We start from the raw sequence: 24327 nt of genomic DNA on the forward strand, positions 1-24327 counted from the left end.
TGCTCCAGCAATTTTTTAATGACCTTGGTAGCATTTGGGGAAGAGTTTTCTTGCAAAGTTAGTCATGGAACTAAGATCTGTCTTCTCACAGAACACTAAGGATTTGCTAAAGCGTATTGAAGAGCGCTCAGTGTCTCAGTTCCTTCATTTTTAATCTCACAGGCTTGGCTCATCTGATTTTCTGTCTTAAAAACTTACGCTGAAAGCCATTGCCAACTGATTTTCTTTCTTTTTTTTTCTTGGAAAAATTAAGATTATTCTCTTACAGTACCTGAAAAATTGTGCCTTAAAAAAAAAATCAGTATTTATTTCACTGCTCAGAACCTTTTGTTTCCAGTCCAAATTCAGGATGCACGACTGTGTGTGTGACTGGTTCTTACTGCAAATGATTTTTTTAAATACAAGGAATAACTTATCCTAATTAACTCCCAAATTAACTTGTACGCGTTGTTTAGGATAACAGTAAATAAAAATAGGATGCAACCCAAGTTTCATTTCTTGTCCCCCATTCTCAGTGCCTGGTGTTCTGTTTGTGAAACCATCAGGCTGTCGTGTCCAGGATGGCAGCCGTTAGTCATATGTGCTATTTCAGTGTCAATTTATAGTAATTAAGATTAAGTACAGTTAAAAATGCAGTACCTCAGTCACACTTGCCACATTTCGAGAACCCAGTAGCCGCGTTTGGGTGGTGGTTTGTCCACTGGTTAGTGTGGATACAGACCCTCTCCGTATCTCAGAAAATTCTATCGGACCTCACCACGTAAGGACTAGTCACTGCACCTGTCTCTCCTCGGTCTCTATCGGCCAAATCACATCAGACAGAAGCCAGAGAGTCCAAACGTCTCGACTTGGTAACCCCGTGGGTTATTTCACCAGTGAGAAGGGCTAATGTCCTTTGAGGCTCGTGGCTCAGGTTGTGGCTCACGTGGAGGCCGGTGGCTCTCACACACTGCTGTGAAGGCGAGGCAGTTCCAACACTTGATGTGTAAGTCCATTTGGAATTCAAAAGATGTTTGCCTGTAAGATGAATGTCACAAATCGCATGACTGAACTTTAGTGCTTTCTGAGACAGAAATTAATGGAAATAATAACCAGCAGAAAGTTAACAATAAAATTGTAGAGCTGCAGAGGCTATGATAGATTGAAGGGAAGAAGTGATGCCCCCCTCCCCAAAGAACCCCACACAGAATGAGGCTAGAGTAAGTTGCTGACTTAGGAAGAATACAACATCGTACCGGAAGTGAGGCGGTGGCCGGGCGGGGGCAGGTGTGGAGCTCCGCATCTCAGGAGCGCCTCCGGTGACCCGCGAGTGGCTCTTGGAAGGAAAGATCCTCCCGTCTGTGAGCTCAAACCACGCCACACGGCTGCCCTTTTGTAATCCCAGCAGATGACAGCGATCGGGAAGAACTCACACCAGTGGCGCACGCATTTCTGTTTGGGGCTGTTTCTAAACAACAGACATTCCTGGACTCAGGTCACGTCAGCATCACCCGCGCAGCGCCCTCCTCCTGCAGGAAGCGGTAGTGAGGCTGGAAGCCCGTGGGTAACTCTGCCCAGAAGGCCCATGTTCCCACCCGTCCCCTCACTCTGAGTCTGTGCCTTTTCACCTGAATGAGTCCAAGATTGAGTTCTGACCGAAGACCAGCTCCCCAGAAACATCAACGCATGAAAAAATGGCATCGATCCTGGAGGCTGGCTCTTGGGCCGTGAGGCAGGATGCGTTAGAAGAGGCAGACGAAAGTGGGTGCAGGGATTCTGGAGGGCCTCTGGGATGCTCGCGAGAGCCCTCATCGTTGGTGATTAGACGGTTGGTTCTTCGTTTGTGTTTGGACCCAGAGCTCACGTACCCTCCGCAGCAGGAGGTCATGACATTGCTCGAGGAACAGAATCTACATTTTTCTCCCAAATGGGGAGGGAGACGGGAGAGCGGAATCTTTTCCAGGGGACGTGGAGCGGGAATCAGAACAAGAGATGGGACTAAAGAGAACGTCCGTGGCCATTCTGGGCGCGGGGAAGGGCTGCTCGAGCTCTGGGGAGGATGCGTGGGGTGCGATTCGAGGGTAGCACTGGGTACATTCGTGGCGCGCTCTTCCCGCACTTTTCAAAATGCTTGACACGTATTCACCCATTGCCTGAGTTCATGGTTTCGTTAACTGGCTAACTCATTCAACGCTTGTCTGAAATTTAAGATAGAAACAAAAGGAGTTAGTTACCTAAGGGACAGGAAGCCCTTGCGAGGAAGACCGTCTGAGAAATGTTAGTCTCCCACCGCAGACAGCAGAGGCGGGAGCAGCAGCAACTTCAGGGCCAAGCAGCCAGCTGTTGGCCCAACAGTGCACTTAGGATTTAAGGTGCGAGAGGTAATTGAAGTCCTGCTTTCCTGTTGTGTGTCTGTAAAAGGAGGGGAGAGGACGCCATCAGTGACGGGGATCATCTTTGAGAATCCGACGAAAGCTGTAGGATAATGTACCTAACACCACATCGTGTATGTCATGGAGAAAAGTGTTCGATCCCAGGCGTATCCGTCAGGACGTGCTGGAGGATACGGGCCACGGCCGTTCCTCTGTGCTCCTGATAGACGTTCATCCTGGGTTAGCTGAGATCTCTGCCCTGGGGCTCCGCAGCCCGGGATCCAAGCTGATGCCCTGCACACCGTCGGGGGGAATCACTGGGTACTGGGCTATGGGAAAGGCAGGATGGCAGATCCCATCCTGGCTCTTGTGGCTTCCAGTTGGAAGTGACACACAATGTCCATTCACGTTTCGTCACCAAGCAAGACACCACGTGCCATCCTTATGTGCCAAGAATCAAAGGCTCAAGTTTCAGTGAACAGACATAATAACTACCACACAAGGTCAAGAACCCTTGAAGTAGGTGAGCTCTAGGTTCCTTGCAGTTCACGTTTCTATGGCTTCTTCCAAGTTCAGCCAGTAAGTCTGCATGTCTAAATGATAGACTATTTCCCCCGCCCCAGTCGAGGGGTCATCTTTATAGCTAGGACCAGAGTGTGCCTTCTCCTAATGGGGTAGGAGCGGGAGCCTGTGACCATCGCTTCAGCCTTGGGTGAGAGTTGAGGAAGCGAGCGATTCCCTCCCCAGGACCCCCAGGGGCTCCCTCTGGGAGAGAAGATTGGGTTTCTCACTGGCAGAGTCCGCTCAGCAGTTGGTACAGAATGAGGTTGGACCCAACAGCTGTTAATATCCCTTGCAATCCTGAAATTTTATGTTCTGGGCCAGTGCCTACTGTTATTAAATACGAAGTGGCCAAACTTTGGAATGCCAAGCAACGTGTATTTCAGGGAAAGAACTGCGGCAAAGTCGCCATGAGATGGTCTCAGCGCGTGATCCATCAGTAGCCCCAAAAGGCTCGTCTGGGGCCACGGCTGACCACAGCACGGCTGCCCGCAGCGACTTGAGCCTGTCCTGATCTCCGCCAGCCCTTTTTTCTTAATGATGCAGGTTTGGTATTTTCTCAGCGTGACGGAACGTGCTGTGTAGAGGCAGCCGCAGATGTGTCACCTCAGCGACCTCCGTCCAGGGCACCTGCTTTCATGCCTCTTTCATAGAAAGCTGGCCACCATTGACCCCTCTCCCTCTAGAGGTGTGAAAACTGTGCTCTCTCTGGAGAGAGGAGCTACAGCTTGCTCAACAAAAAGGCTGGAGACACAGCACCCATTTCCCTGAGACCCGCAAGTCAGTGGCGAGACCCAAACTCCCTTGGTTTGGGACCTGGTATTGGTCCAGAGATCTCCCAAGAAGTCCTATCTCTGGATCGTTTACCGTGAAATGCTCTTCTTTTTTATTTTTCCTCCTTCATGACTTTGGCCCCTGTTACTGCCAGAACAGGCGACGCTCACTCACGAGTCTCTGCATCCCTCAGGGCATTTGCGGACGCATCTCTTAATGCCGCTCACTTGCGAATGATGGCTTGGCTTGGCATATTCAGCCTGATGATGCATTGAGGGTGCTTGGCTCATCAGTCCCACCCGTTTTGCTCTTTCTGCCAGTTACGATTGTAAGGTCTTGCGGCAGACGTGAAAGCATGAGGCCCTCATCTCTTGGTCTCTTTCTACAGTTCCTTACCAGCAGAACCCTTACGCTCCCCGGGGCGGCTCCAGTGTCATCCAGTGCTACCGATGCGGAGACACCTGCAAAGGGGAGGTGGTTCGTGTCCACAACAACCACTTCCACATCCGATGCTTCACCTGTCAAGGTAGGAGGCTCCAGTTCCCAACACCCTTCTCAGGTTCCTGGCCACATGCTCACCCCAGGTCAGGCCGTGGGGCAGAGGCAGAACAAACACAGGCGGTCACGACAGATACCTCTAAGGGCCGACAGAGACCCTCCTTGGGCTGGTTACGAGAATTCTCCCTTAAGCGCTGTGGCGTGAAGAAGGAGGTGGAGTGAGCACTGAGTTGGGGTCCGGGGAGGTGGGGGCAGAAGGAGGCCCGGTGACCCTGGAGTGGACGCGCTGACCCAGGTAGAAAAAGGCAGTCCGGCGGGCCACGTCACATGTCTGAGAAGGCTCCTGGCTTGTGCCCAGAAGTCAGTTTGAGAGCCAATGAAAGAGCAAGCTGTGGTGGTTAAAATTTGTCATAGTTTGGAGCTGAGTCTAACAGTTGTCAAAGTTTGGGTTTAACAAGAGAGAGGGTACATCTTAATCAGTAAGCTTTGTCACTTGGGAGCGGATGGGCGTTGGGTCACCCCTGAGGGTGACAGCCATTTAGATGGCTAATTTAGAGAACCCTCGACTCAGCCGAGCCAAGCATCCCCAAAGAAGCAGGCTCACTAGGAGCAAGAGGGACTCGGACTCGGCTGAAGGGGCCTGGCGAGCACTCCGGGGGGAGAGCAGGGGGACACTCCCTCCCCCAGTGTCCCTGACTGAAGCCGCTCCAGGCTCCACTTCTTGAACTTTTCATCCAGGCTTCCTGTTCCACAGAGCAGCCGTCCTGATGTAGCCACGCTAAACCCATCCTGTCCTGTGGGTTTGAAAAATGACCCCAAACCTGTAACTTCCACATGTTGGTTCTGGGTTTGTCCTCGTGAGGGTTGATGAGCTGTTGGGATGCTTTTCCCTGTGGCTGCCCTTCAGGCACTTGTAGCCAGGTCTGTCCCGTACCCAGTTTATGGCAGGTCCTTAAACCAGGGTACCATCTGAAGTGGTGCCAGCTTGTGTCACCGCCCCGGGGTCGTCTTCCTGCTCCTTTCTGGTTCGTCACTATCATTCCTAAAGCATAATGCCCAGGACAGACCGCAGCTCTCAAGGTCTGCCAAATACAGCAAGGACCACGTGTCTTTAACGTGACCGATGCGGAATTAACTTCCCGAAGAGCCAGTTCGCGCCATCGATGTCTGCTGAATCGAAGGCCGCTTGAAACCCCCAGATCTTTTTATTTAGTACGTGTTCCACCCTCAGCCTCGTGTATCCGATCGAATCCCTCTGCCATGGCGGGAGGCCCCAGATTTCTTTCCTCGAGATCTGACTGGGCTCTGCACCGAGCAAGTCAGTCCCGGGGCCGTCTTCCCTCCTGGGTTTACGCGTGTGTTTTCATTGCGCAGCTGGCCTTTTACGCTAAGAGTTGTCAGGACCTCTCGTGCACATTGACCCGCGAGAACACCCTGGGGACTGGCCGTTGTACATCCGCCCAGGTTGAGACAGGATGAAGAGGAATGACCAGAAAAGGATACGTAGGTTTGAGCTGTGACTCCGCCGTTGTATTCTTAGGAGATTGGATTTTTTTTTTTTTTTTTTTTTTTTTTTTACCTTTTGCTTTAAGCCAACATTGAACAGTTGAGAACCATCTTGTGTTCGGCTCACGGTTCTCCGGCTTGGCTGGGCAGCGCTTCCCATCGCTGCTGGCGCTCTCCTCTCTGCGTGCCTCTTGGTGGTGATGTGGTCAGCCGGCAGTGTTTGGCAGGCCGCTGACCTGAGTGCCTCCATATGGCTTCTCATCCTCCGGGGCCGCGGCTTGGCCTCATGATGGTCTCAGGGTCCCGTGCAGCCAGGGAGCAGGTGTCCGTAGCGAGACCTTTGCAAGCCGCAGCTTGTGTTTGCTTGTTGATGTCCCCTTTGCCACAGCAAGTCAGACGACCACCGCAGAGTCAAGAGGGTGGAGAGATAAACCTTGCCTTTTGTGAGAGGATCTGCAGCATCGGATTCAAGGGTGTGATACAGAGAAAGGAAGAATTGGGCCATTTTGACAGTCTGCCACAGGAAGGTCATAGAAATTCTTTTAAAGGAGATTTTAAGAACTTTGACTCTTATTTTTCTGAATATTTTCAGTGGCAGTTCGCTTAGAGAGGATTTTTGTTTCCAGCAGTAACCAATATAGACATTTGTTACCCTAAATAGCCTTCTCATTTGAAAAATCTAAAATCTCTATGAATTTCTTTTACAAGGCTTTTAAAGTGCACTGCTGTGCTGACATGAAAGGAAGGAATCTGCAGAGGTGAAAACTAAAAGCAGAAATCCTAGTGTGAACAAATGCTGGATTTAAGCCTCGTGGTTTCTGCTAAACCTTGAAAACCTTGAGCGTTTATTTGACAGCTGTGTGGACCCTAGAAAAGAGGCATCAAAGCCTAGACCCTGACCAAAGTAGGCTTCTAACAGGAGACCTCAGCGCAAAGCTGGGATTTCTCCCTGCAAAAAACTTATTCTTGGGAGTTCCCATCGTGGCACAGTGGTAATGAACCTAACTGGTATCCATGAAGATGCAGGTTCAATCCCTGGCCTTGCTCGGTGAGGTAAGGATCTGGCGTGGCCGTGAGCTGTGGGTCGAAGATTCAGCTCAGATCTGGCGTGGCTGTGGCTGTGGTGTAGGCGGGCAGCTGCAGCTCCAGTTCAACCCCTGGCCTGGGAACTTCCATATGCCTCTGGTACAGCCCTAAAAAAGCAAAAGCAAAAAAAAAAAAAAAAATCTTTAAGCTTATTTTCCACATGTATGGACAGGTAAGAAGAAACCTGGAGAAGGAAAGAGCACAGAAACTTGCGTGCACCGACTTTGGCACTGCTTAGAAGAGAGTGAAACACGTATCAAAATGTTTATCCATAACCCACCCTTTACATGGATTCGCACTCTCTTTTCAGGCTCTGAAAAACGTAAAATGGAATTTGAAAAAAAGTGGCCCCACACTTGGCAAACGATAATCCTCTTTGGAAGAACTCAGCTTTATTGCAGACCTCAGAGAATTCCTACAGACAACATTATTAGTAAAATGAGTAACTCAGGCAAAAACACACCCGTCAGGGAGTTCCCATTGGGGCTCAATGGCTTAAGGACCCAACGGAGTCTCTTGGAGGATGCGTGTGCGATCCCTGCCGTTGCTCGGTGGGTTAAGCGTCTAGCATTGCCACAAGCTGCAGCATAGATGGCAGATGTTGCTCAGATTTGGTGTTGCCATGACTGTGGCGTAGGCCCAGCTGCAGCAAGGGTTCAACCCCTAGTCCAAGAACTTCCATATGCTGCAGGTGTGGCTGTAAAAAGGAAAAAAAAGCAAACGGAGAGTAGAATAGTAGAATCGGAACCTCAAAGACTTCCAATTGGAATTTTCTGTTGTTATGTAATAACTACATGCAATACATTTAAACAAGAGAAGCCAGAAGAAAACGAGCAAAGAACACACTGTAATAAATAACAGTAAATTTGAAAAAGAAACAAATCTTGATGGATGGATCAAATCTTCCTAAAGAGAGAATTAATAAACTGTAAGATTTAGCAAAGAGAGAAGTATATATGTGTAGCCCAGAAATATAAGGAAGGGGTGAAAAATAAAAGAGAAGTTTGTAAGTGGAGAATATAGTGAGAAGCTTTGACGTATATCTAATCAGAATTCTAGAGAGATATAAAAAGGAACATGAGTAGGAGGACAATATTTGAAGAGATAACACCTGTGAATTGTGTGGAATTGTTGAAAGACACAAATCCTTGAATTTAGGAAACTAAATAAATCCCAGTGGAAAAATATTAAAAAAATCTACCTCTGCATGTCACAGCGAAATTTCAGCTCACCAAAACCACCCCCCAAAAAATCTTAAAAGCAGCCAGAGAGAAGCAATAGATCATCTACATATGAAAGGCAAATGAGCCGACAGCTGAAGTTTTAGTAGCAACAAGGAGATCTGAAAGCGGTAGAATAATAACTTTATGTACTCAGAGAAGTAACTGTAAATTTAGGGTTATGTATTCAGCAGACCTGTCTTTGAAGAACAAAGGCAAACTCAACAGCTAAGATCATCCTTAATGGTAAAAGACTGTCTAAATGTGAGATCAAACATCGGAGAACAGTGTCTGCTCTTCCCACTTCTAGTTGACATGGCCCTGCAGGTCCATGCTAGGTCCATGAAATCAAAGGCACCCAGATTTAAAAAGATGTAAGACTCTTTGTACATGACATGACAAATTCTAAGAAATGCACCAAAAAACTTAAAACTAACAACTTCAACAGGTTTCAAGATATAAGATCAATATACCAAAATCAGTTGCATTTCTATACATTTGCAATGAGCAATCTGAAGATAAGACTGCGAAGAGTTTGTTTATAATAACATCAAAATAAAATGAAAAATAAAACTACACAATAGTAAAGATCTAAGTAAATGAAAAAATATACCATGTTCATGGATCAGAAGTCTTAATGTGGTTATGAAGGCAATGTTGTTCAGATCCATCTACAAACTGGATGCTGTCTTAGCTCAGGCTGCCATGACGTCATAACTCGGAGGGCGTGGCTTAAACAGCGGTAATGTATTTTCTCACAGGTCTAGAGGCTGGACGTCCAGGATCAAGGTGCCAGCATCGTTGGGTTCTGGAGCACTCAATTCCTGGCTGGCAGACGGCTGCCTGCTCTCTGTGTCTTCACATAGCAGAGAGGGAGCGAGGGCGACAGTGAGAATGAGCAAGCTTGCTGGTGTCTTTTCTAATAAGGGCACTAATCCCATAATGACGGTCCCATCCTTATGACCTCATCTAAGCCTGATTCTATCACATTAGGGCTTGGGGCTCCAGCTTATGAATATGGGGGAAGGGACTATTCGGTTCATGGCAAATGTAACTCCTATAAAATCTCCACTGACTTCTTTGCAGAAGTTGACACACCGATTGTAAAATGCATATGGAGGAGTTCCCAGTGTAGTTCACTGGGTTAAGAGCCCCATGTAGTATCCATGAGGATGCGATTTCAATCCATGGCCTCACTCAGTGGGTTAAGAACCTGGCATTGCTGCAAGCTGCAGTGTAGGCCACAGACCTGGCTCAGATCCGGCATCGCTGTGGCTGTGGCATAGGCCAGCAGCTGCAACTCCAATTCAACCTGTAGCCTGGGAAATCTGTCTGCCACAGGTGTGGCTGTAAAGAAGAAAAAAGGAAAAAAGAATGTGAAAAGTCAACATGCATAATGGGAGATAAAATTTGCAAATCATACCTTTGATGAACTTGTAGCTAGACTATATAAAGAAGCCCTACAACTTAATTAGAAAAAGATAAATAACCCAATTTCAAGATGAGCAAAGATTATGAATAGACATTTCTCCAGAGAAGTTATATGTATGCTCAATAAGCACATGAGCAAATGCTCAACATCCTCAGTCATCAATGAAATGTAAATATGGCCACAGTGAGATCTGCTCACACCCGCTCCGGGGGCTGTGATCCAAAAAGATACTACAGGTGCTGGCAGGGCTGTGAAGGACCTGGAACCCTCACACGTTGCTGGTGGGGTGGAAACTGCGCAGCTCTTTGGAAAACAGTCTTGCAGCTCCTCTAGGGGCAAACGTAGAGTTACCATTTGACCTCCGCAAACGCAAATCCCACTCCAAACACATGCCCAAGAGAAATGAAAACATATGTTCATGCAGCAAGTTGTGTACAAATGTTCACAGCAGTATTTTTCATAAAGTCAAAAATTTGAAACAAATATCCATCACCCAGTAAATGAATAAGTACAGTGTGGTATAGCCACATAGTGGAATATCCTTTGGCAAGAGAAAGGAACGAAATACCGAAATGTGCTCCATGTGGAGAAACCTAAAAACATAAGTGGCCCGTAAACATATAATCTGCTCAGTCTCATTAATAATCAAGAAAATAAATTATTTTTCTTATGGCGGCACCTGCAGCATACAGAAGTTCCTGAGCCAGGGGTCGAATCTAAGCCACATCTGCAACCTATGCTACAACTTGCAGCCATGCTGGGTCCTGAACCCAAATCCTCACAAAGATAGCATCAGGTCCTTAACCCGCTGATCTGCAGTGGGAACTCCTAAGGAAACAAAATTTAAAATCACAATGGATGCCATCTCACCTCCACCATGTTAACTAAATATAAGAAGTGGGGTGTCACCAGTGTCTGTGCAATACAGATCAGTGAGAACTGCTTTTTGGAAAACGCTGAGGCGCCACATCGTAAACTCGAGAATGTTCCAAGCCGCGTTTCCATAAAGGAAAGAAAAGCCACCAGCAGCTCAGATGGCCTTCAGCAGTGGTGTGGATCAACTGTGACATAGATGACAGGATGCATTGACGCAGTGACGGCGAAGTGCAGTCACATCGGTTACATGCATCGACGTGGTGGGTCTCAGGAACGTAACTGACACTCAGGATGGAGCCGTAGATTATACTGGAGAGGACATGTGACGTGATGGCACCAATACGACGTCCAAACGCAGGCAAAGCCAAGCAACACGTTGTTGCTGGACACCTTGAAGGCGGCAAAGCTGGGAAGAAAAGCAGGAGGGTGATCGGCTCACGACTGGGGACAAGGTGGGAAGGCGGCTCGGAGGGAGACGGGAACAGGCTTCCCAGGTGCTCGTCCTGTTCTGGGTCGAGGACTCGGCAGTGGGTACCTGGGAGAGTCTTTCCTTCCAGTTTACACTGCGCTTAGACACTTCCTGCATTTCCTGTGCAGAGCGAGCGTTCACATTTCAATGTTAAGGTGCTGAGGTCGCTCTCAGGGCCCTTCTAGAACACTTTGATGTTGAAATTCCATTAAACCGTCTCATTTGAAAAGTTGACAGGCAACAGAATTATATGACAGAATCCTAGGCTCTTGGATCTGGGTGTGTCTTCAGCTACCCCAGAGCCCCCTTCTCTTACAAGTGAGGCACCTGAGCTCCAGAGAGGCGAGGTCCCTTTTGCAAAGTCGAGGAGCATCGAGTGACAGATTCGGAACATGGAGAAAAGTCCAGTAACCCTCGAAGCACGTTTCCACCGGAGCACCGTCCGGCTGTGGGCCGGGCCTCTTCTAGACGTTGTATTTACAGCGCGGATCCGTTCTGTGTTTTGCCGAAGCCGTCCTGACTTGTCATGCTCTGCTCCGTTGTGAGACTATATCGTCTTTCTTTTCATTGGTAGACTTTTTGGCCCACAGAGTGACGGCTGCCCTGGGTATGTTAATGCCACATCATGTCCACGCTGCAGGCGCCCTCCGTGGCCTTTCTTCTCTGCTCAGCCCTCGTCCCTCTGCACTGGTCCAGCCCCCCACCCCCACCCTGTCCCCACGCTGCTCCAGCAGCCCTGAGATTCTCATCAGCCTTTCCGTCCTTTTCTACCAAAAACTTCCTCCCTCGGCTCCTTGGGGGACCTGGAGGAACTGATTGTTCCAAGTTTTCATGTGACCTCTGGTTTTCTCCACTAGGACAGGTGGCTCTGGGGGTGGAGCGGCCAGAGACACGGGGAAAAAACAAGCACTGTTTCCAGTGAGGTCACGGCCGTGACCTCACCACTTCCAGAGCCGTGGAGTCAATCGATCGGCCACCTGCACCCCCAGAACAGCCTGTTCTCTGGCCCTGCTTGCCCTGCAGAGCAGGCATTGTTTGATGGGCTGCGTTTTCAGGGAGCCTGATGGAAGGGGAACCCCCACCTCCACCCCACCCCCTGTAAGCCCTGCCTCTCGGCACAGGACGTCTCCAGGGGCCTCTGCCTCCGCCCCGCAGGAAGTTTAAAATGTCGAGGCTCACAGTCAGCCCTGCAGGCCGCTCTCCTCCTCCTAGACTCACCGGATGTCAGCGTCCGAAGAAAAGCTCAAGTCCCTTCTTGTCCAGCCTCTGCTTTTTACCCAGAAGGGACCAGAGGCCCCAGACAGCAGAGGGCCACGTTCCTTGTCACCCAGAGTCAGTGGCAGTGACAAGATCGGGGAGCCCAGGTGGTCCGACTCCTGCAGCAGCACATCTGCCGCAGTCCTGCACTGTCCCCCGCTCTGGGGGCATTGGGACGTGCCCTCCCCCCTCCCCTTTAAACCTGCGCCTGGTCTGCAAAGTGGACAAACACTTACGAAATACTCGTGCCATTCACCTGGAAGTCCCTCCTACTCTTAACTGGGCTGCTTTTGCAAAACAACGTCCCTCTTAAAGATGAGCTTGTGTTTACTGGGGTGATGTCACCCAGCCCAGGCCAGACCCTGGCACTTAGGGGCTTAGAAACCGTCTTGGTGGTTTGCCCGCTGCGCATCATGCTTGATAAAGCCGAGTCAGGCTAGCCGCACCTTAGGGAAGCTGCTGGATGAAACCAGAGCGCCTGCTTAGTCACGTAGGCAAGAGCTGGCACTCTCCGCTGTACTGGTTCGTGGGGTCCCGCCCAGCTGCTCTGGTCAATGGAGGTAGGAGGTCACACCGTCACTGCCTTAGGTGAATGCAGACTCAGAACAAGGGAGGCTGGTCCCGGGCGTGAAGAGCCTCCCGTGGCCTCCCTCTGCCTGCGGACCGTCCGTGCCGTCACCGGATCTGCACTCAGCAGCTCCGGTGGCCCGCACAGACATCTGCTGTCCTGGGAGAGACGTGGCCTCTTTCTGCTCTGCCCGTTGTGTGTGGATTTCGGAACTTCAGTCCCAGAGGGAAATCTCATCTCCCCACATTCCTGGGTCCTTTGGGGGAGGGAGGCTCCCTTGAGTCCATCCTTCAGACACCTGTGCTTATATCCACCTGCGCTGTTACCTGTCCCGCAGGGCTCCCTTGTCCCCGAGGATGTCCCAGCAGACTCTGCGGAGTTCCGTATATATCACGCCGGCTCTCTGTTCAGAGTCACCGGTGAGGTGATGGGCTCTGCAGCTGGGTTACGGGGACTCATTAAAATCGCGCTCCTCTTGTATATGTTTAAGTTTTTTCAGAATAACTGGAAGTTTTTTAAACTAGAGAAAAAAAACCATCTGTGGCTTCTCAGTTTCCCACAAAGCGTGAACATCTTACGTGGGACTCAGCCCCTTCCCCTCCAGCGGCCCAGCTGTCTTGTGCTGTATTATTGCCTCCACTCTCTAAAAATACCACCTTGCCCTAGCCCTGTCACCACACAGATAGCACTTGCAGCTTGCTGCCTGTATGCTTTAGCTCAGTAAGCCTGAGCCTGAGCTACAGCATAAAGGTGAACTTCAGAGTTCATCTCAGATACCACCTCCTCCAGAAAGCCTTCAGGGATTGCTCCCACTCACAATCCCTGCCCAGCCCGTGGTCTCTTTCCACTGACTTGTTCTGTGCGGTCTTCCCGCTGCATACGTGGTTAGCTCTTTGCAGTTCGGGGCTTGTGGTTCATTCCTGCCTGGGAACAGATCCACCTTTTATGGCTTTGGTGAGGACAGAGTAAAATCTTCAAATTGTACATCCATTGCCATCCCAGCATGTGGGACGTGCCCAGGAAATCTTTCATGAATGGTTCTTCTGTCAAACTCATGACACCATCAGCTGCATTGCGTCGCATGGGTCGCGTGGCCTTAAGCTTGTCGGCCCTCTTTTGAGAGGGCTGGACAGCACTGGTCTCGGGGTGTCAGGAGCAGTTGGGAGGAGCACTAAAAAGCAGGTGCCTGGCCTCCCGCCCCAGGGAGTCTGCTTCAGGCCCAGGCAGCTGCAGCTCAAGATGCCCACCAGGCACTTCTGATGCAAGGGGTCTTCCGTCCTTTAAGGAGAACTTGCCCCCGAGCCACGCGATCCCACGTGCCTCCACTGGCCAGCCTCGTCTCCGTAAGAGCCTGTGCTGGCGTTCCTCCCGACTCCCCTGCCTGCCTTTCCCTCCTTGTCCCCCCAAGTGTGTGGCTGTGGCCTGGCCCAGTCGGGCTTCTTCTTCAAGAACCAGGAGTACATCTGCACACGCGACTACCAGCAGCTCTACGGCACCCGCTGTGACAGCTGCCGGGACTTCATCACCGGCGAGGTCATCTCCGCGCTGGGCCGCACCTACCACCCCAAGTGCTTCGTGTGCAGCTTGTGCAGGTTAGTGGCTGGGCTCTGGGGGCGGGGGCTCTCTGCCCGGGCCCCCGGGAAGGGAGGACGTGGCCTTTCCCAGGCAGATCTGGGGCTGACCCAGCTCTGTGCCGGACACACGGATTCCTAGACTCCCGGGGCTGGAAGGATCCGACAGGCCCGTGGTTCTCAACTTTTGAGCAGCTAGTCCGCTTTGGCGGGGGTGGTCCCATGTAAAGCATTCATTCGTCCCGGGTGAAGGCAGAGTAAGGATCTGAGCCCGCACGCTAACCTCCTCCTTCCGTCTAAAAGCCCCCGGGGAAGCACCGCGTGCCCCCGCCTCTCAGAACTCAGTTTGGACGCCACAGAGCTGGCTCAGGCTCTCACGCCCTGAGCCCCATGTGGTACCTGTTACCTGTTCATGGGGTCCTCCATGACCCTGGCCAGTGACCCCACCTCGCTCCCGCCGCAACTTCCTCAGTAAAATGGGCACCAAAACCAGTCCATCCTCTGAGTTTTTGTGAAGATAAATGATAGGGCGCCTGCGGAGACCTTAGCTCATTGACCGGCACCAGATTTTATTATTTTCATTGTACTGATCATCGTCCAGCCTCTTAAGGCACCGGACAGGTGACGGGAAACTCCGCCCCCAGCATCCACATCGCTGGTTAACTTGTACGTTAAGGGCCCTCTGTCTGCCAAGCACCACATTAGGAATACGAAGAAATACAGAAACCCCAGTGCTCCCCACAGACAGGTTAACATTTGATGGACGGCTCTAGTCCAAAGGAAAGCGGGATTGACATCTGCATACACGCTTTTAATTGGGAAAGCGACTGATAGGTTGACTTTTCTCCCCACGAAATAACCATCCGTTAGTGACGAGTTAGAGTTTCTGGTGGAGATGAATGCCACAGTGCATAGAACAGAAAACCACCAGCGGGATTCATGCATCCCGCCCTAAAACCTGGGCCTCGGGTCCTGGAATCCCAGAACCATCGGGATTTGCCTTGTAGGGTCCGTGTGGTATAAAGATTTGGTGAAAAAAAAAAAAAGGGAGTTCCCGTCGTGGCGCAGTGGTTAACGAATCCGACTAGGAACCATGAGGTTGCAGGTTCGGTCCCTGGCCTTGCTCAGTGGGTTAACGACCCGGCGTTGCCGAGAGCTGTGGTGTAGGTTGCAGACGCGGCTTGGATCCCGCGTTGCTGTGGCTCTGGCGTAAGCCGGTGGCTACAGCTCCGATTGGACCTCTAGCCTGGGAACCTCCATATGCCGCGGAAGCGGCCCAAGAAATAGCAAAAAGACAAAAAAAAAAAAAAAAGATTTGGTGAAGCTGCTCAGAGATGAGGCGCCCTCCCAAGGTCATGCTGTGTCCTTGGACCACAAGTGAGAACCGGGCTGTGATGAGAGCACAGCCCCCCTCTCTCCCTGGCCCTCCCTCCATTGTTCACGTTAAGGGCAGTGGGGTCACCAAGGCTTGGGGGGCCGTGTGCTCCGGAGCCCAGAGTAACAGGTGCTCCAGACTGCGTGAGCAGCAGCGGCCGTGCGCGGGGCTCTGCTGCGCCGAGGGTTCTGGCAGTTTCCATTGAGGCAGGGAGGCAGGGCAGGCCGAGCTTGAGCCCCCAAGCTGTGGCGGAACTTGAACTGCAGGAGTGGAGGCGAGAGAGAGGGTCTTGGTGGGGGTCTGAATATCTTGGGAGGTGAAAGGAGGACATTTTGGCAGAGTGGGGAGTTGAATGAGTGCTTCCTAACCTGGAGGGACAGGTCCCGTTGGGAGGGAAAAAGTCCTCGCAGGCGGTGGAAGCCCCTGTAGCCTCATCATTGCATAGGAGAGCAGCGTGAGCTCAGAGAGGTGTCATGATTTGCCCGGAGTTTCAAAAGCACGTACGTGGTGCAGCCGGCTCTGCAGTTCCAGCCCCGGAGCCGAGTGAGCACCTAGGTCAGCCCGGCCCTGGGAACAGCCCCGGGATGTCCTGGTTCTGTGTGTCCCCTGTGCCTGCCCCTGGAGATCTTCAGGCAGGTGTGTTGTCCAGTCACCTCTGGACCCAGAACCTTCTGGAGAGGAGGTGTCGAATCTCTCCTTTGCCCCCTGGCAGGAAGCCTTTCCCCATTGGAGACAAGGTGACCTTCAGCGGAAAGGAATGCCTGTGCCAGACGTGTTCCCAGTCCATGACCAGCAGTAAGCCCATCAAGATCCGAGGACCAAGCCGTGAGTGCCCCTTCCCTCCAGTCCCAGGTCCCTCCCTGTCCACGGACACCCCTCCCAAGGCCCTCCTGGTCCAACTTCCTACCCGCCTCTGCGGCCCCAGGGGGAGCCAGGGAGGCTTCCACCCCGGAGAGCTCCTGACACCCGACCCCGCTGGCACCCAGCCCAGACTCCCAAGCTCCCCTGAGCACAAATGCCAGAAAAACAGGCTGCCCGGCCAGGAACAGGGCTGGCCTGGGCCCTGTGCTGTCCACTTGGGTGGCTCTGCTGGGATCGGCGGGGCTCCTGAGCTTCTCTTTGGTCTGAGCCCCATTCTCAAGGGCATCTTAGCAGAGCTGATCGCGTGTTTGCCACCACTGGCTCTCAATTTTGACAAACTCCACTAAAAACGAATCTGCAGACGTATCTTAACAGAAGAGGGATTATGAGAGAGCAGCACGCCTGCGCCTCTGTCCCTTAGGGCGTCCGCCGTGGACCGTGGCCTCTGCCCACTGCAGCGCGGGTACAGACACAGCTTTCTGGGTCCACTCGGGACCTCTAGGAACGGGACCTGGAAGTCTCCGATCTTAACAAGCTTCCTAGACGACTCTCTGCTGGTCCTACGTCTGAGAACCACCGTGTACATTCTTGCCAAGCCATCGCGAAGGTCACATTCTGTCACCAAACCGTAGCTTGGGGACTGGAGGGACCGAGGGTCCACCGTGTACCTCCCAACAGTCAGCTCGTCTGTGGGATGTCCACTCTGTTCGAGTGTGTCTGCTGATAAGATGTCTCGGCCACTGTTCCAAGATGCCCTTGTCTGCCAGCCCACTGACTGCGTGGGGGGCACACAGTCCAAGCCCCCCAGGTCCTGGAAAGCCAGTTCCCGCCCCTTCTTGTTACATGACACTTGCAGAGGCCTCATGGGCAGAATCAACAGAAGCCCATCAGCATCGCTGTGCAGAGCGCGAGCTTTCGGCCACGCCACCAGCGGAGCCAGAAGCCCGGGGCTGCGTCTGGCCAAGGAGGGTGAGCACGGGTCACCCCAAGTCAGCAAGGCTCGGCTTCCAGAGGCCCCATCAGCGTGGTGAGCTCCCTCTCCCGCCCTTCCTCTCTGTCAGGCAAATCACAGCTGCCCCAGATGCTCCTTCAGTGTCCTTGGGGGGCTCAGGCACAGTCTGCTGCCCTGAGCAGGGTCCCATCTCAGGTGGTTGCGTGCACACTGTTATCCTTCGTAACTCTGAGAAAGCATCATCCAGAACTACAGCAAGGCTGAGAGGCCGGGATGCAGGACCACAGCGCCATGGCTGATGCTGCCGAGACACCTGGACCACAGCAGGACCACGTGTGAGGCTGTAGCGAGAGGCCAGCCTCAGTCAGGAGGCTGCCCTCCTTCTGTGAAATGCACACCTGTCACGCAGCCTCCTTGTGGCTCCGTTTGCCCAGCTTTGTGAGAAGCAAATATTTCAGTATTCGGGACTCAAACTGACATACGTCATAGTGTGCAGAATGCCCTGGAAATATGAAATGAGGGGTTTTGTCGGCTTGGAGATTTAATCGGGAAAGCAGACCAGAGGAGCACTGAGAACCAAATCCCTGAATCTGCTGTGACGTCCCCCAGCTTGTGTCGCGTGTTACTGCGTGCCTTCGGGATGAGGGACAGGCGGGAGATGTCCTCGGCTGAGTGTGGAGTCCCGCGTGGGAGCAGGGCCACGAGCAGAGGCTGCCGAGTGTCCCCCAGGCTGAGCGTGGAGGCCCGCGTGGGAGCAGGGCCACGGGCAGAGGCTGCCGAGTGTCCCCCAGGCTGAGCGTGGAGGCCCGCGTGGGAGCAGGGCCACGGGCAGAGGCTGCCGAGTGTCCCCCAGGCTGAGCGTGGAGGCCCGCGTGGGAGCAGGGCCACGGGCAGAGGCTGCCGAGTGTCCCCCAGGCTGAGCGTGGAGGCCCGCGTGGGAGCAGGGCCACGGGCAGAGGCTGCCGAGTGTCCCCCAGGCTGAGCGTGGAGGCCCACGTGGGAGCAGGGCCACGGGCAGAGGCTGCCGAGTGTCCCCCAGGCTCCTGCAGATCAGGAGGTGGAGACGGGGAGGAGGAGCGAGCCCGGGCGGTAAGTGGCGAGCACACGGGCAGCGCCGTGGCTCCTCGTGTTTCTCCCAACGGCTGCAGGGCAGTTTGTGGACCCGGAGAAGGTGTTTTCTCCCAAGAATGGTCACTGTCCATCCTCCACATGCAAGGCCGCCTCCTGACTCAAGGGGAGGTTGGAAGGTCTGCCGAGGTCCCCAAGGATGGAGAAGCTAAAACCAGATGCGAGGGAATGCCGAGATGAAGAAGACACCTGGGGACGGAAAAGGAAGGAGGAGAACCCTGCCGTCTTTTTGAGCCACGGGAGTGTGAAATTTCATCCCTGGAATGGAAAGACATTCTGGAAAAGCCGGAAGAGTGTCTACTCAAAAGAGATCCTGAAGGAGTTCCCATTGTGGCACAGCAGAAACGAATCTAACTAGTGTCCATGAGGATGCGGGTTTGATCCCTGGCCTCGCTCAGTGGGTCGGGGACCCAGCAGTGCTGTGAACTGTGGCGTAGGTCACAGAAGCAGCTCAGATCCCACATTGCTGGGGCTGCGGCGTAGGCCAGCAGCTGTAGCTCCACTTCGACCCCTAGCCCCGGAACTTCCACGTGCCACAGGTTCAGCTCTAAAAAGAAAGAAAAAAAGAAAGATCAAGAATCCTTGGGGGAGTTCCCGTCGTGGCGCAGTGGTTAACGAATCCGACTAGGAACCATGAGGTTGCGGGTTCCATCCCTGGCCTTGCTCAGTGGGTCATCGATCCGGCGTTGCCGTGAGCTGTGGTGTAGGTCGCAGACGCGGCTCGGATCCCGTGTTGCTGTGGCTCTGGTGTAGACCAGTGGCTACAGCTCTGATTCGACCCCTAGCCTGGGAACCTCCATATGCCGCGGGAGCAGCCCTAGGAAAAAAGTAAACAAACAAAAAGAATCCTTGGGAACTGACAAGAGAGAAGAATGTGCTCCTGAGCACAGGCAGAAGAAGTGAGTCCTCCCTGAGAAGCACCATCACCACCCAGCCCCGTCTTCAGCACCAGCGGCATCACGGCTCTCGCCAGCGTTACCATCCCCACCGCTGACACCGCATGGACCTCGCTGAGAAGAATCCACAGCAGTGGCAGTGCCACCAGAACCACCCCGATCCCGCCTACAAACACTGATGGGCCATTGCTTTTGTCGGACTCCGCACGGCATTTTCTATCCATAGAACCTCATTTAATCGTTACACCACCTCTCGGCAGGGGATGCGAGTGGTCATAAATGACTTGCCCAGAGTCACGCAGGTAACGGTAACGGAACCGGCGTGTGAGCCCAGACAGCCCGGCTCTGGAGCCTGCCCCCTCAGCTCTCGGTACCAGAGACACGCCTTGCCAACAGGAGGGCTCCGGTCTTCCTGAATCTGTGGCCTGAAACAAGGGAGGGAGCTTGCTGTGGCTGATGAACCCATCTGTTTTTGCTGATCTAAGTGGAATGAATGACACGCACACACACAAAACCACTGAAAGTAGCCGTCTGGGATCTCTGGAGACTCCCGTCAGCTGAAGTATTCCGGAGGAACAGGTGGTGGCTCATAGTTCCTGCCAGCTGAAGGTCGTAATTCTGAAATCAAGAGCGATGAGCAATGTCTGAGGAATGGAGTAGACAGCTGTCTCTGCAGAGCCCAGCTGGGGGGCGGACTCGCCACGCTGGGCTCCCGGGGAGGGTGCCGGAGGCCCCACCAGGGGTCAGGAGTGAGGCTTGGGAGAAGGAGAGGGTGGTCTCGGTAAATCCGAAGCCAGCGCCGGAGGACCAGCCCTGAACGTGAGGAGAAGAAGCACCAGGGACGGGTGTCCCCGGGCCCTCGGGAGGAATCGCAGGCCTTCCTACATCAGGAGTGTTGCTCCTGACCTCAGATCAGAGCGTGGTTGATGCCCGGAATGTGGGTTAAAACAGGGCTTTCCTGGTGTCTTAGCGGGGTAAGGGTCTGAGGTCACTGCAGCGGCTTGGGCCGCTGCTCTGGCACAGGTTTGATCCCTGGACATGGCAAAAAAACAAAAAAACATGGAATGATAATGAAAAAACCACTTGCCGGGTTGCTGTCATTACCACTCACGCCGTGTGCAGTCCTTCCAGGCCTGGCCTCTGTTCGTCTTCACAACCAGGCTTGTAAGGAAGATGCTCGGATGAGGGAGCTGGGCCCTCACTAGGAACCTGGGTCATACGGCTGCGGAGCTGGGGAGCTGGGATTCTGCCTCAGCCAGCCTCGCTCTGCCCGCCCTAAGCGCTCAGCTCGACCTCTAACCGCGACTTTGGCCCATGTCCTAAATTTTAACTCATGAGGTCAGTTCATCTCAGAGGCATCACTGCAACTTAAAGAGATGGAATGCATGACTCACATGTGGCCACGAAAGGCTGCAGCTCTTTGGACAGGTATGGCGCAGATAGACAGTGTGTTGTCTCATGGAATCCGCAGGTGAATTTGCCCAGCCGATGGCCTTGCCAGGCACGGGAGTGGGAAGCCTGAGGAGTAGAGGGGAAAAGAGTGCTTGTCCTTGAATATTTGAGACTGTCGTGTGGGGTGAGAGGTGGCTGATTCCTCGTTGCATGAACTAGGGGGCGTCACGGAGTCAAGCCTCAGCTCCTATAAAGAAGGCAGTCGTGGAGTTCCCGCTGTGGCACACACAGTGGGTTAAGAATCCAACGGCAGCAGCTTGGGTCACTGTGGAGGTGCAGGTTCGATCCTCCGCCTGGTGCAGTGGGTTAAAGGATCGGTGTTGCTGCAGCTGTGGCTCAGATTCAGTCTCTGGCCGGGAACTTCCATGTGCAGCAGGTGTGGCCATAAAAAAAAAAAAAAAAAAAAAAAAAAAAAAAAAAAAAGGAGGGGGGCAGTCCTGACCATCTTAGCTGTGGAAAGTCAAAGTGGACTTCCTCGAGACGGGGTGAGCTGCCCACCCCTGGAAGTGGCAACACAGAGCAAAGCGCCCTTCCACTGAGAATGCAGTGGGTTCCTGCCTTGGTGGGGTTTGACCCAGGGGCTCTGGGAGCTCTGAGCCCGTGAAGTCACTTAACCCCATCAAGGGGTGCACGGAGACATGGGGACTGTATTTGTGGCCTGGACCAGACGCCTGAGCCCAGGGGTTTTTCTGTACTGAGCGCGGGCAAGTCAGGTCGGGGGCCAGTCCGTCTACAAAAGCAAGGGGCCGCCCGCCCTGTCTAAACGCTGATATTTGGAAGACGGCGGTTCCTGCGATCGGACGGAGGCACTTAGCCCGGAAGAAAAGACAGGCAAAGAAAGAAATGCTCAAACATTTCTCCCAGCCCCCATTTGAAGGCGGGGGCTCGAAGCACTGTGCAGTGGGGGACCTTCTCGCCCCCCCCACCGCCTGCGCGAAGGGTAGAAAGGCGACTGGCCAGGAGGCGGGGCCGTGGGAGCCGCTTTGTACAAACACTTCATCAGGGCCTGGCCCTCCCCGCGCCTCGGGGTGCACCCCCTTCCTGGACTGAGGGCACGTCCCCTCCCCCAGACTGGCTCCGGCTGGAAGTGAGATTCCGCCTCTCCCAGCTGGACAGGCATCTCTCCCACCCGCGCTGCTCCCGCCTGTGCGTGGGCCTCGGATGCCAGGAGGCAGGCCTGTCCTCTGGTGCACTTGGCCCGTGACCCTTTCCCCGTCCGGAGCGGGACATCCGGTTGGCTCGGCCTGAGTTCTCAGCATCTTCCCAGCGCCTATGCCGCCTCCTTTCCTGCGCGTAGCCAGACACTGCTGGGACAGCGGGGGGACGCCCCCCGCCCCGGCCAGCATTCTTTGGGCCCCAGCGCATGGTCCAGTCCGGGGTGACAGGAGCAGCGAGCGAGGGCACCGTTCTGCTCTGGAAGGTGGAACGGTCTCATCAGACTCTCTGAGCCTCACCACTCGGGGATGCAGATGTTTGGAACACGGTCCCGTTGGAGGGAGGGCATGTGTGGCGAATTCTCCCCTTTGCCGGGTGCCCCAAGGCCGGCTCACGCCCCGCATTCAGCAGGTCTGCTTGGAGTTCTTAGCCCGCGCGCAGCACGGCGCTCGACAGGGCAGGAGATGTGACGGCAAAACACGCCAGGCACAGACACGGTCCTTGTCTTTGGGCAGACGAGCCCGAAGGTGAGAAAACCAGATGCTGAGCTTGGCTCCTGGAGTCTCAAACCCTCTGTGCTTGAGGGTCTTGGGAAAATCCGGTTGCTCCCGGTGGCCCGCAGTGCTCCACGTTCGCAAGCTTTCAGGGGACGCTCACACGGTCGGTCCCCAGGTCACGGAGTCGCGTGGGCTTAGTTTAGGAGCTGGGAGGAGGCCAGCAGTGGAGGAACCCTGGTCGGGAGGACCAGCAGGGAACTTTCTGGAAGAATCATGGGAGGTCCGTTGGCCTTTCCCTCACCTGGCAGAGGCTTGACAGGGGCCAGGGCCAGGGCGGGCGCACTTGTGGAAAAGCTGGCATCCGGGGAGGGGCTTCCCTGCGTCTCGTGTGAGCTGACGGCCGGGGTCCGAGGCCCCGGATGCTGTGCTCAGCGGTGTCCTCTTGTCTTCGCAGACTGCGCCGGGTGCAAGGAGGAGATCAAACACGGCCAGTCGCTCCTGGCGCTGGACAAGCAGTGGCACGTCAGCTGCTTCAAGTGCCAGACCTGCAGCGTGATCCTCACCGGGGAATACATCAGCAAGTGGGTCCCCCCCGCCTGGCCCCACGCGTGGCCCTGCCCGGGTCTCCAGCATCGTCCCCCTCGGATCCCGCCGGCTCCCCCCTCCGGCTGCAGGCAGCACGTCCCCTTCCCTGAGCCGCCCCCCGGGTCCTCGGCCTCAGCGGCTCCTCTCGGTCCCACCTGCTCTCAGAGCCCTCCCCAGACGGGCTCCAGACTCCTCCCGGCCCCTTGGGTACCCCCGCCCCATGGCCCCCGTTCTGCGCTGTTCGTTTGCTCATAGGGCCAGCACCGTCTGCAGTTACGTATTTATCCCTGTCCCTTTTTCAGTAACGGCGGGACTGCTGGCTCCCGCTTACTGAGCGTTTGTTATGGCCAAGGAGCAGGCCCACTGTGTGTTGGAATTGCCACAGTAAACCCTCTCCCTGCCCCGTGAGCTAGCTACCCCCTCTGAGAAGCCGTGGACACGGCGTCCCGGGGAGTACCTTGCTCCAGGAATCCCCTCTGAGGTCTGTCCCCGCCAGCCAGCCAGACTGGGTTGAGTCCATGCCGCCTTCGGCCCCTCGCCCACCCGTGGTCCCTCGTACTGTTGTTGAATGACCTGAGGTAGAAGATGCTGGGACCGCCGTTATGCAGAGAGAGGGCCCAGCCCCGCTGAGCACGAGGCAGCTCACAACCCCCGGCAGGCCCTTGGGACCCCATTCGCGTACTCACGGACCTAAACGAAGTCAGGGCCGCAGACCCTCGCGCGGTGGCCCTTCGGGGCCGCTCCCTCTCAGGTGGCTCTCTCTGGGCCGGTGCCGGGAAACGGGGGCGGGCAAAGTCGCAGCTGTTCTTCCGTGGTTTCTGCTGTCAGGAAGCGATGGAGCTGAGCCGCGTGCGTACAAAGTACGACTCCAGGGGGTGCGCGAGGGGGGCTCGAGGGAAGTTCTGCTCTTTAGACCGTTTCAGTGACAAGTGACAGAAAACCCACCGCAAACTCCCTCAAACGCAGAAGCAAAAGTGGGAGTTTATTGGCTCTAGAAATGGGAAGGCCAGGAGCGTTAGAGATGTTATTAGCTCTTGAGGAGTCTCTGTCTCTCTCTCTCATGTCTCTCTCTGTCTCTGTCTCTCTGTCTCAGTCTCTGTCTCACTCACTCTCCGTCTCTGTCTCTCTGTCTCTGTCTATCTCCGTCTCTCTCTGTCTCTCACACTCTCGCTGTCTCTCTCCTCCCCTGCGTTGCCTTCCTCTGTTTCATTCCTTCTCAGACAGGCCCTCCCCAGCTAGTAGCAAAAATGACCATCG

At 54.0% G+C, this 24327-nt stretch overlaps 1 protein-coding gene and 1 long non-coding RNA gene across 41 annotated transcripts in view; one reads left to right on the top strand and one right to left on the bottom strand.

Annotated features, from left to right (window-relative positions):
- The window catches only part of ABLIM3 (actin binding LIM protein family member 3), a 128618-nt gene that overhangs the window by 32900 nt on the left and 71391 nt on the right, over window positions 1-24327 (top strand). For all 40 annotated transcript variants that reach the window (XR_014839081.1, XR_014839080.1, XR_014839073.1 and 37 more), the window contains 4 exons: window positions 4075-4212; window positions 14007-14190; window positions 16257-16369; window positions 22940-23066. Coding sequence is in view for 18 of the 40 variants with exons in the window: in XM_085015036.1 (XP_084871162.1) it covers window positions 4075-4212; window positions 14007-14190; window positions 16257-16369; window positions 22940-23066 (562 nt within the window). In the remaining 22 variants the exon portion in view is untranslated. The remainder of the gene's footprint in view (window positions 1-4074; window positions 4213-14006; window positions 14191-16256; window positions 16370-22939; window positions 23067-24327) is intronic.
- Window positions 14719-23903, bottom strand: LOC146405829 (uncharacterized). The gene is made up of 3 exons (XR_014839143.1): window positions 23761-23903; window positions 20776-20899; window positions 14719-20413 (listed from the first exon to the last, which is right to left on the bottom strand). It is a non-coding gene; the product is annotated as an uncharacterized LOC146405829 (long non-coding RNA).

This window comes from Sus scrofa, chromosome 2, assembly GCF_054392235.1.
Source record: "Sus scrofa isolate SSC_HxYL_T2T_F1_AM1 chromosome 2, Sscrofa_HxYL_maternal_Yorkshire_Landrace_v2.0, whole genome shotgun sequence".
NCBI lineage: Eukaryota > Metazoa > Chordata > Mammalia > Artiodactyla > Suidae > Sus > Sus scrofa.